Source organism: Aspergillus campestris (genome assembly GCF_002847485.1).
Source record: "Aspergillus campestris IBT 28561 chromosome Unknown P168scaffold_11, whole genome shotgun sequence".
Taxonomy (NCBI): domain Eukaryota; kingdom Fungi; phylum Ascomycota; class Eurotiomycetes; order Eurotiales; family Aspergillaceae; genus Aspergillus; species Aspergillus campestris.
The window spans coordinates 1,326,039-1,337,351 of record NW_020194346.1 but is presented as its reverse complement, the minus strand read 5'-3'; the positions used below and the strand labels follow the sequence as shown (position 1 = coordinate 1,337,351).

General features: G+C 50.5%; 4 protein-coding genes across 4 annotated transcripts; 2 read left to right on the top strand and 2 right to left on the bottom strand.

Moving 5' to 3' along the window:
• Positions 1-279: 279 nt before the first annotated feature.
• Positions 280-2,528, bottom strand: P168DRAFT_299301 (uncharacterized protein; the record flags this gene model as incomplete). Its single annotated transcript, XM_024838324.1, has 3 exons — positions 280-2,004; positions 2,055-2,288; positions 2,484-2,528. The coding sequence occupies 3 exons, from the start codon at positions 2,526-2,528 to the stop codon at positions 280-282; spliced, it is 2,004 nt and encodes a 667-aa protein (XP_024690360.1).
• Positions 2,529-2,914: 386 nt separating this feature from the next.
• Positions 2,915-4,788, bottom strand: P168DRAFT_258569 (putative chromate ion transporter). The gene is made up of 4 exons (XM_024834606.1): positions 4,501-4,788; positions 4,325-4,446; positions 3,706-4,265; positions 2,915-3,655 (listed from the first exon to the last, which is right to left on the bottom strand). Exons 1-4 carry the CDS (start codon positions 4,756-4,758, stop codon positions 3,027-3,029), a joined length of 1,569 nt encoding a protein of 522 aa, XP_024690359.1. The 5' UTR covers positions 4,759-4,788; the 3' UTR covers positions 2,915-3,026.
• A 2,554-nt stretch (positions 4,789-7,342) lies between these two features.
• Positions 7,343-7,830, top strand: P168DRAFT_241715 (uncharacterized protein; the record flags this gene model as incomplete). The annotated part of the gene is made up of 2 exons (XM_024833769.1): positions 7,343-7,644; positions 7,698-7,830. 2 exons carry the CDS (start codon positions 7,343-7,345, stop codon positions 7,828-7,830), a joined length of 435 nt encoding a protein of 144 aa, XP_024690358.1.
• A 2,890-nt stretch (positions 7,831-10,720) lies between these two features.
• P168DRAFT_321332 (uncharacterized protein) lies at positions 10,721-11,196 on the top strand (the record flags this gene model as incomplete). Its single annotated transcript, XM_024840455.1, has 4 exons — positions 10,721-10,882; positions 10,938-11,009; positions 11,071-11,130; positions 11,185-11,196. 4 exons carry the CDS (start codon positions 10,721-10,723, stop codon positions 11,194-11,196), a joined length of 306 nt encoding a protein of 101 aa, XP_024690357.1.
• Between the last annotated feature and the right edge of the window lie 117 nt (positions 11,197-11,313).

Here is an 11,313-nt window from a genome sequence, read left to right as displayed (position 1 = left end):
GTCGCCCCGCGTGGGGCAATCATATCAATCTCTTATCGATAGCTTATCGTCTATCGGTTTGTCGTGATGGCGATCATGAGGTTGATCATGAGTGTTTTCTGTGATCGTTTACTCCATAGAGCTACAAGTTCATAGAGTTACAAGTGCTTTTGCTAGACTTCTGGCATGTGCTCAGAATACTTCAGCCAGTAATGAAAGAATTGAATAAAACTATCAACCAGCATAAACACTGGCGAACAACAAATTCGTGGTCGCGTAATGAACCCAACATATATCATCTCACTCATAATATCGCCCACGCGACGCTCTCTGCGCAACACCCGCCCCAGTAAACGACAGATACCCAGTCGACGCATCCCCAGCTTTTGAATCGCCCAGTCGGACCGGGAGGTTCTTCAGCAGTCGTGACCGGTCCAGCCCGTCAAGCGTAGTCCCACCCCCTGGGAAAGACGGATCACCCGTATCCCGCGTCATTGTCGACACGTAGCCCAGCACATCGGGGATGAGAGTGCGATGGGCGATGATAGCCGTCCAGACGGCAGCGAAGAGCATAGTAGTAGATGATACGATGAATATGGTTAGCCAGGCCGGGTTGACCTGATACGTGTAGGGTTTCCACGCCGTTTCTGTGGCTGTTGTCGGGACGGCGGCGTAATCTGGGTCGTAGAATGATTTTCGGTTGGCGAGAGTTGCGGAGAAATTGCCGGTCATTCCTTCGGGGAGGAGACTGCTGGTGTAGTATGTGTTGACGACCTGGGTGAGGCGCTCGGAGAGGGTCTCCTTTGGGAGGAGGAAGAGCGGGAGATCGCCTGTACTGGCGAGCAAGGGGTTGGCGCTGTTGTTGAGGTAACGCTCTGTGAGTGAGTTGTCGGCAGGATGGATGGTCCCGGTTGATTCGGAGAGGTAGGTGGCGAAGCCCTGCAGGGTGAGCGGGAAGATGAAATTCGTGAGATCTCGCGCGGGATGCGGAATAAGGCTATCGCGCATGGCGTGGACTGCACACTGGGGGATGCTGGTCTGCGTGTCGACGCAGCGGACCTTTGATTCGACGTAGATCTGGTTGATGTGACAGTAGGCGACGGAGGTCTGACGCGTCGAGGGCCGCCACCAGCGAGACTGGAAGAGAAGGACGGGCGGCTCATCGAAGTAAGTTTGTTTGTTGTCGGTAACGTTGGGGAAGATGTCTAGCGTCTGGTGCATGATATCCGTTACGTAGTGGTCGAGGCCGAGGGTGAAGGGGGTGGTGCATTCCTGCCCCGAGCATGAGAGGCTCCCATTATTTCCAAGGAATACATGGTCCGGTGTCTTCTGGATCACGGGCGGACTCCAGCTTTTGGAGTCGATCTTGATGTCTAACCGAGTAGTGTTGGTCATCGAGACTGGCTCCGGCTGAAGGCTTACATCAAAGCAGTCGATGTCATAGTAGGACGACTCCATGTGGAAGGAAGAATTCGAGCCACGCTGGATGTTCTCGAACGGTATACCCAGAAGTGAGGAGTATACTACGTGGGAGTCTTTCTTGATGTCCTTCCACCCGTGGCTCGTGGTACCGCCATCCATCCGGGACATAATCGGAAGTTTCACATTGCCCCAAAGGTCCATGGGCGATTCTTTGATCGACTGCGGTGCGAGGAGGGAGGACATATAGAGCGCGTTGATCTGTGGCATCGAAGCAATGTCGCCGCTATCAAATGATGCGCCCAACGATGTATTGAAGAACCGAATATTGGAGACAGAAGTCGTGGTGTCCCGTGCGGTACGGAGGATATAAAGCGACGACTGGCCCCCCAGAGGAGACAAGACCCAAAGGATTATGAGGCCAAGACCCAACAGGTTGAACGATCTCATGAAGAGCTGGGTCATTATTGCGCTGACAAACGTCGAGCTCCAGAATAACTGCTCAAGTATTCCCAAGGAGCAACCACGTTCCAACCGCCATGTTGCAATGACCCGAGTGAAACGACCGATCACGGCGGCGAAAAGAATAGGGAATGCGGTAACAGCCTGATGCTAGTTAAACGAAACACTCGTCACGAACATCTACATGAACGTACCACATTCATTGACGTCTGGATCCTTTTCCAGTCGCTTTCCTCAATGTCCTTACCATTGCGATCGAGGGCAATGCCAGCTAGAACGATGAATGGGACTGACACTAGGATCCCCAGCAAATCGAGAAAACCGCGATAGATGCGTTCTATGGTCGATCTTCCGAGTGTCCGAGGCTGCGATGGCCAACCCTCGACAAGTTTCCGATCTTCAGTTTCGTCTGGGATAGCATGGACGAACTTCACTTGTTTTTTTAGTGGTGACGTGTCTACGGAATGTGGCCCAAGCGGCGATATTCTTTGTGGATAGGTTCTCGAAGGAACAGGGCCCCGAGCACTGAGCTCCATGATCCCGGAAGATTAAAACACTGACAGCTCTCGAATGTATTGGGGTATTAGATGGAGTTGATGACGGGGGGTAATGATCGATTTCACCTGAGCTGTCAAGGGTGATAATGAAAAGGTACAAGTCCCTTGCATTATTACGAACTTGAGGAAAGGGGGTGCTCTTTAACATATCGCGTCTGACATTGAGTCTCATACTCGCTATGGCGCGTCTGCGGCTTTTTCCTGCAAGTGTATACTATATGTATTGATATTGGCGAGTTCTAGCATTTGTCTTTGTCTGACTGCAATAGAGGTACATTAAGAAAGGCCTCTGTGGTAATTGACCAGATCAGCCTTGTACGTGGGATCAAGGTCCGGGATGCGGTCTTGGCCATAGTATAATAGACTCCCACAGGTCAGGAGTCCACAACCTTATTGGATGGACATACGTCTAGTGCTTATCTAGCATGCATGATTAGGGCAGTGCTGGGCTGAAATACAATAACTGAAGCCACACTCGTGGATCTGCATTTTCCTCGCATGGACCACCGCATTACTCAACGGCAATTGGCAAATGGACGTGGCGTAGCCCGGCGACTTGCATAAATCTCGTATTAGATCGCGATGATCATTCCCGAAATGAACCACTGGCTACATTCCAACAGCGCCATACCAACATAGCCCTAGCAGGGCTCCAAGAATGATCGCGATGGCAGGGGGTACATTGAACCAGGCGCTCTCCGCATACGTGACAGCTGCAACCACCACCCACCACGGCTCGTTGGCGAGACTCTGCCCATCGTTCTTTCCCGGAGTCAAGTACCCGATCTCCCACAAGCGATAGACGGCCGTGAAAACCAGCCCCACCGCCGTGGCGTTGACACCGCGGAGGAAGTCGATCACATATTTTCTCTTTCGGAGGACGCGCCAGAAACTTTGGACAGCGACGGCCAGCGTGAGACCGGGGACGAATATTCCCAACGCTGCCAGCAATGCGCCGAAGATGGTTGGCCAGCGCGAGTTCTGCAAGGTGAGTGCGCCGAGAAACACGGCGAAGTTGAAGTTGGGGCCGGGAAAGGCTTGAATGATGGCCAGACCGATGAGGAAATTTCTCCCTGAGACCCAGCCAGGATCGACGACGTAGGTGCGCAGCAGGGGGATTACAACTGGACCACCGCCAAAGATGACTGTGCCGGCCAGGTACATGTTGGCGAAAAGGTCAAGAATTAAGGGGGGTGTGGTCAACCGGGCTCTTGCGACGAGGACGCCGATGAAGGATGCTGTTGATGTCAGCCTTGAACATAGATATCGAGTGCTCCGGGGGACATACCGAAGAAGAGGATGAGAATAACAAGGCCAACGCGGACACGGATGACATGGTTTTGTGACTTATCGCTCCTTCCTCCATTGACCGGAAGCAAGTCTGCATCGGGCGGGGTCTCTGGTGGTGTTCTGCGCGGTCGCATCGTTTGACCTCGGCGACTCGTATTCTCCTCCAGTGGTATAGAGATAGCAGTCACCGTGGCTTCGTCCAGCTCCCCGGCCTCAGCATGCCGACTGCGCCGATTGCGCCATGAGCTCCTCATCTTTCTTATGAGTCCCTGTGCCCACCCATCCCAAACAGCCGTGACAAAGCCTCCTGAAAGAATCAAAATCGGGAAGTACCATAGCGCACTATAGCACAGGCCCGCACACGCCCCAAATATCACCAGGATGCGCGAGAGCCGATCCCTGATCGCCTTTTCAGACAGCTGCACAGCGGCAAGGGCGACGATCCCCACCGTAGACGCGTTGAGACCAGAGAGCAACGCGTAGACGGGCAGCGGGAGTGTATCACTTATATTTTGCACCCCCAGCGAGAGGGCGTACATGCCGATTGCACCAGGCAGACTAATAAATACCGTTAGGGAATGCGATATGATCGAGTCAAAGACTAGAGTACTGCCTACCTCCACAGGAAGAACGCCATCAACGCAGGAACAAACCCCGCACGTAACAACGCGAGACAGAATACCATTTTCGTGCTCGCAGGCCCGGGAAGACCTTGACATATTGCAAACAGCTCTTGATACTATAATACCGTTAGAGCGGCATTCATTGCTGGTGTCTTATGCGGAGAAATTACCGTTTGCTCATCCACCCATGGTTCCTTGCCGCCCTTTCCCTCCACGAAACGGGCATACAGGATCTGGAAGTGCACCGGTGGCCCCCCAAAGGCCGTGAAGCCTAGGTCCCAAGTGCGAAGGAAGACCTCGCGTAGACGACTCGACAAAGAAATATTGTCGATTTCATCGGTTGTTGTTGAGCTCTGTTGATTGCGCCATTTCCGCCGTAGGGAGTTGAGGGGTGCGATATAGCGCGATAGCGGGGTTGGGAGTTGCATCGTATTCAATTCTTTGTCCCTTGCCCTTCTTCTTCATCTGTTGCTGAACAGTTGACCAGGTTGAATCAACTGCGCGAATAATTCAGAATGCTTCCTTGGGCGCAAAGAAAGGTTGAGGCGGGGACTCGGGATCCAGAGAGCCACTGGGAGCGCAGGAAAGACACACATGTCGGTCTGGTGGTGTCTTGGCTGGGGACTTAGTCACATCCTTAAGTCTCTCGTGTGTTGGCATGGTTAGGTTTATTTGGCGAAGGTAACATGGTTTGAATAGCTTCAGGGTTTATCTATGGTGGTCTTTCACGAAGAAATTGTAGGGTTCGCCTCATATCGCGAATATCGTCCGATATATAAATTGCGTCAAGATAAGCACTGGTAAGCCACCTTCTGGGCAGGAGGGACACATTGTATAGCCACATTTAACATTATGACTCTACTTTATTGTTAGGCTGTCCATATCAATACCTTTCTGTCAATTCAGTGATGAAATTGATCATGATCTATATTATTTTGACAAGTTTTGTCTCCTAACAGCGCTGATTTCTGAGGTCATTACCATTCACAATCTGATAGACTATATTTGATGAACCCCACATGGCGTATTTTGCAATTACTATGAGCCACAATTTATAGCAAAAGCTACTGACCGAAATAGGCCACTAGAATCACGACAAGGGCTAAACCACATAGGTCTAAGGGATCTACTGAGCGTATACATTGTAGCCCCCGAGCACCTTCCATAAATGCTGGTGCATTGATCAAACAGACAGTCGACTAGCATATTAGCTCACTTGTAGAGTTCTTTCCTACAGATTATCATCTTGACTCTTCATCTTCTCTTACAATCTTGTATCGAAGCGCAGCTTTTTCACGGCTCTAAAAATCTCAATATCATCAATATGTTGACCGTTTTCATCGGCCCTCCCTATGGTTAGCCGAAATTGCGAATTTAAACCAGACCTACCCTTATCACTTTGCTCACAATGACGACAAAAGGTGGTAAGCCCGAGCGGGATTTGATGAAACAATGAAATCTCTGCTTGAATTCTCTGCGGCTACAGAAAATATCATGTTGGAATCTTCGTTCTTGCAAGCATCTTCTACACGGACTAGAAGATATGCCCGGCATGATGGAGATGAGGCAAAGCCTCCTTGATGCTGAGGGCGATGTGCAACTTCTCTTTGCTGAAGACGTCACAGAAGCCGAAGATAGAGACTATGATACCCTAGACGAGAATGAAGGATGTCCATTCATCCCCGCAGACGGTACGCCAGCTTCCGTCAATACCTGATTATCAATAAATTGCAGCATGCGTACTAACCATGACAGAATCTGATGATGAATCCCCAGAAGAAGGGCCCAGTTACACACATGTCATTACGACCTCCTCTAAAGCACTCATGTCAGCCTCGCCCGTGTTCCGAGCCATGCTCGGGAACTTAAACATGAGGGAGGCGCATGAGCTGCGAAGCACCGGCTCGGTGATGATACCAATGCCGGACGACAGTGGCGACACAGCGCTGCTCGCCTTGAGTATCATTCACAATAGTCCCTTCCATAGAGATGTCCGAATCAGCGAGAGCATGCTGGAGAGGCTTGCATTCTTCGGAGACAAGTACGGATTCGGGGACGCCCTCGCAGCCCAGGCGCAGATGTGGATTAATCAGTTGAGCGATTTTATTCCGCCAATATTTGCACCGGTTATAGTTTCCTGGATGTTTATCTCGTGGGTATTTGGCCACGCAGCCGTGTTCAATAGGGTGACGGGTATTGCTCAAAATGGGAGTACCCGGCGTCTGACGAGGGGCATGTTTCCGATGTATCCAATCCCGGATAGTATTTACGGTTCGTTGATAACCCTTGACCCCGTCGTTCCGTGTGTAGTGCGCAGAGATGAAGTCGCATGTGTTGACCACACAATCTACCACACAGAAGCCATCGACAAGCGGAGATATCACGCCCTCCAGCGTACGCAGATGTACATGGAGACCGAGACTGCCAAGGAACTCGACGAGAATCTGGATGGGTTTGAGGGGACCCAGCCGGCTTGCGCCCTCCTGGCGGTTCGAGCTGGATTCGTAACGCTGATGGCGGCAGGGATGGGCATCCCCACCGCTTCCACAGAGCCAATTTCCGAGCATCAAATTGGGATAACTACATGTATTCGGGATTTACTCTCTATGGTTGAGAAGACGTTGGTCTTATATAGGAAGATCGTAGACGTGTGCTTGATAGAGTTTGATGAGCAAAGGACGATCTCATCGCGCTCCGCGTTGGAGCCCATAAGACGCTTAGAGGTCCTGCGTCTGTGGCTGATCTATCAGAGCAGAGGACTTAATATCAGTGACTATAAAGCAGTATGAATATTACAACTGGTTTGGGTTTGATATTTTGAAGCAATCAGATGTAGATCACATCCAATGAGCATGGAGACCGCCGTAGATCTAGATGGATGTTCTAAAATTAGCATCGATCAATCACTTCGGGGTCGGACTCGGACTTTCTTCCATCCGCCACGGCTAATATTTAGCTTGCGGTGTAGAAGTACAGCTGAGTCTGGACTCCGATCCTCTCAGATGAAGCATTATGGATGATCCCCCCAGGCGAGTCATGGTATACGCCCGTGTTACCGATATAGCGGGAGACCCTCAGCGGCGCCACAACTCTCTTGGCGAGACCTTTTGCAAGCAGATCCTAGGCAGAGACTTCCACGCGGAGCTTCAACCGTCTTTCTACGATCACGTTCACATCCCTGCCGATTTCGATTCGGATCAACCGCTGAAACGATGGTTTATCTTCGACCTGGGCGTCAAGCAGCAGCTCACAGCCGAGGCGGTAGCTCAGATGCCCCACTCGGTTTACATGGCAAGTCGCCAGAACGGTGAATTGTACGGAGACACGTCTCTTACTTCAGGGAATTAACGCTCATACCATCCCCTAGGATATTCATTCGTCGTGATAACTGGGTAGATAGCGCCATAACTCGAGCCAGGTCGTACATCTGGGGCGGTCGATTGGAACAAAGGATAGTAGCAGAAATGAGAGAAAGATACGCCCACGACCTCTCAGTTTGAAGACACACACGCCACACCCACTCGGTTTCTCAATCACGGCGTCTCGGGTGGTGTCATCCCTCTACAGACCGGACACTCCTCGTCGTCTTTGTCCTCCTGCCAATCCCACACATCGACCCGTTGATGCGGCGGACAAGTCACCTGGTTCCGGATGGCCGGCTCGCACCGGGCGATGTACACGGTTGCCTCGTCGCCACACGCTCCGAATCGGCCTCGCACGTTGTCGCACATATATATATGTCCGCTGCCAGTATTTCTAGAGAATCGAGAGTGAACATGCCTTCGCGGGCTTAGGTTTGGTTGTAGATTATTTACGAGGCTCGCTCTGTCTGTTGTCTAGTCAGGCTGACTTCTACTAATGCTGAAGATGGAATAAGCCATATAATATACCTCTGCGGCGGTTGGACTACAGCCTCGCATGAAAAAAAGAACGTTTGAGCGATACTCCCGGGGTAATAATAGGCAGTGTTTCTTTATGCCATGGAAAATAGATGAAGAACATGGCAAGGATGTTGAGTACTAATTGATTACATCCCCTCAAGCCATGTTTTTGTGAGGGGTAGATGGAGATCCAGCTGCCACGTAGCTTGCAAATGGGATTTCTTGATTCGCCGCGTTTTCCCCAGCCGCATGGCTTTTACACCACTCAGGGAGAGGACTGGTGGAGTTGACCTAAAATGTTTCACAGCCTTGTCAGTGAGATGGCCACATACGAAGGGTTTGATTGGCAGAAGATGGTGATAATGAGGGAGAGCGCGGGGGGCACCACTTCAACAAGAAATTGAATATTATTCGAGGAGAACCACGAAAAGTCTGTCCATACCTACTTTCCTCTATTCAAACTTATGACTTGAGGGACCTCATAGGAAGATTAAGATAACAATATTACTGAAATACATGGCAACCACCCTTAGTAGTTTCTCTCAGCCCGTGATGGCTATTGTCTCATCGGTCCAGTGTTCTCAAGATAGGGCTCAGCACAGCTACGCCGACACACCCATGTCGAGTATATCAACCTCTCATGGATCTACTACGAGTAACTTCCCATTCAATGACACAGGAGGCACTACTGTTGCATATTTGCCTCGACAGTACTTTGTACATACCAGTCTCATCACGTAATAGCCTGAGAACAAGAAGAAGAAACCACTATATGCACATGCACCATGAACCAACCCTCGACAAATTAGGCAAGAGCAACACAGAGCTGAGCTTCCAATCAACGAATGTGATCATCCAGCAACACACTCCCCCAATCAAACCCTCAAGGCACCTCACTTGCCTCCATCTGCTCCATCACATCAAAATCGTCGCCCTCATCACCTATGACCTATCAGCCGCGCGCCTCTGGAAAACCCCGCACCGTGTGACTCACATGGCAGATTGTTGACACAGTTGTTCACAAAATCGCGATAGTGGCCATCCTCCGGGTCTGAGCATGCGTGCTCTCCGAAATCTTCCAGGATGTGGTTCGGCCTGAATCCCAACGGCACAAATCTACCGTCTTTGGTGAAGGCACGGTCATTTCCCATGGGGGTGTGAGGGCGGGAGGGCATTGTGAACAGTCACACTTTGCGAGTTAGTCTGACATAGTAGACAAGAAGAAACAAAAAAAAAAGGATTATAGAGAGGGAAGGGCGTGGGGGATATAGGTGTGATGTCATCTCTGATGCTTAAAGTCGGTTTGTATCACATGACTCTGACATCAGTCTACGTAGAAACATTAATAATCACAATTAGGTGATTTCCCAACGACAACTACAGCAATAAAAAAAGTTTGGTCACAGATGTGATGGCAACTACATAACATGGATGAAGTGTTCGCACTCACTGCATCAGAATTAGTGGCGACAAGTGAGCCAGAGCCAGAATTAAAGTTGTGCATACGCGACGGTCCGCTCGACGATGAGTGGGTCGATGGTTTGTCGTTGCCGAGAGGTCAAAGCGCTGAGATCTAGAACCTTATCACACAGCGAACTCTATGGTAGTATCTTGAGCGAAACACCACAGAGTTATCATACACAGTTCATTCTTGAGAAAAAAGGAAAAAGAGGGGAAGTCGAAAGGAATGGACGCGTAATCAGCGTAGCGAGGCGAGACACGGGGCAAAACAATAGTACCAAGTGGCAAGAAGAGAAAAAAGAAAACACCGCTACCTGGTCCCCGATGGACGAATAGAAAGGATAGGTCCCATGTGAGAGGTGAAGAGTATGCAGTCACGTACGTAGACGAACCTGTAGTTCACGCGGAATTCCAGATCGACAGAGCTAAGAAATACCGTCACGAACATGTCTCAGCTGGCCGGACCAACTCCTCAGCTCGGGTAGTCGAAGCACTTATGCGGAAGATCCCACGCTAGCTGGGCAGATCATTCTACTTGGCAAAGGTCTTGATCCAGTTATAGTTGAGTGGAAATGCAAATCAATAGGTTGAGGGGCGCTGTTGTAGCCACGATACGCAGTGTCCGCACACCTGAGAATCGCGGGATGGGCCTTGGAGATCCACCCTCGGGCCGCTCCAGCTTGGCCGTATTTGGGTCTGGGACAGATCTTGCAGCCAGCCACCCATATCTTGGCCAGATTGGGGACTGATCGCTGAGAATTCGCTCCAATCCGAGCGTTGCTGTGCAATCTTTGGCATTAGTATGGTCCTCAATCAGGTAGAGCAGGCGGTCTCCGCCTGTGTCCACATTCAATATGCCATTGAGGCATGTATATGCCATTGAGGGAAGCACATGCCATGAACGATGGTTGGAAAGATATAAAAGGGAGGACAATTCCTGCGAAAGTGTTCTCAATTCCAATCCATCCACTTCCAATTCACTCCCAGCACCAGTCCAACTTCTATCAAGACCATACACAGTTATCTACCTCTCCAACAAATCATCAACATGAAGCTCCTCTCTGCTCTGTTCGGCGTCGCCGCCATCACCTCCTACGCCATGGCTGCCCCGGCCGAAGACGTGAAAGACGTGAAAGAGGCGAAGGAGGGAACTGAGGCAGCTGATAAAGCCCAGGCCAATAACTGGGAGTGGTGTGCCCCTAACTTTACTGTACGTCCCTTCTTCATTCCTAGGTTCACAATAATCATCGGACTGATTTATTTAGTGCGATCACCTTTCCGCCTACCACGATGGTGGTTGCTACAGCCAGCCTGACTGCCGTGCTAAGGCCAGAGATGTAAGAATCCAAGAGAGTTACTGCTAGCGAAGAGTCGACACTGACGCTGACTTTTTGATAGGATGACACTATCCGCAGCTTCGGATGTGGTGCTAGCGTCTATCCTCGCACCTGCTGGGTCGTAAGTATTCTATCTCTCATTTCTGGAGCTTACAGAAAGCTAACCCATCTTCAGTATACCGATTAAGCCTGGATCCACGTGGTCATTGGCTAAATTACATTTATTGTAGTCATTACTGGGCTACGAGGTTAGTGTTTCAGATATCAGTCAGTTCAAGCCCTCCCAAAGTGCTGTCAGTATCTT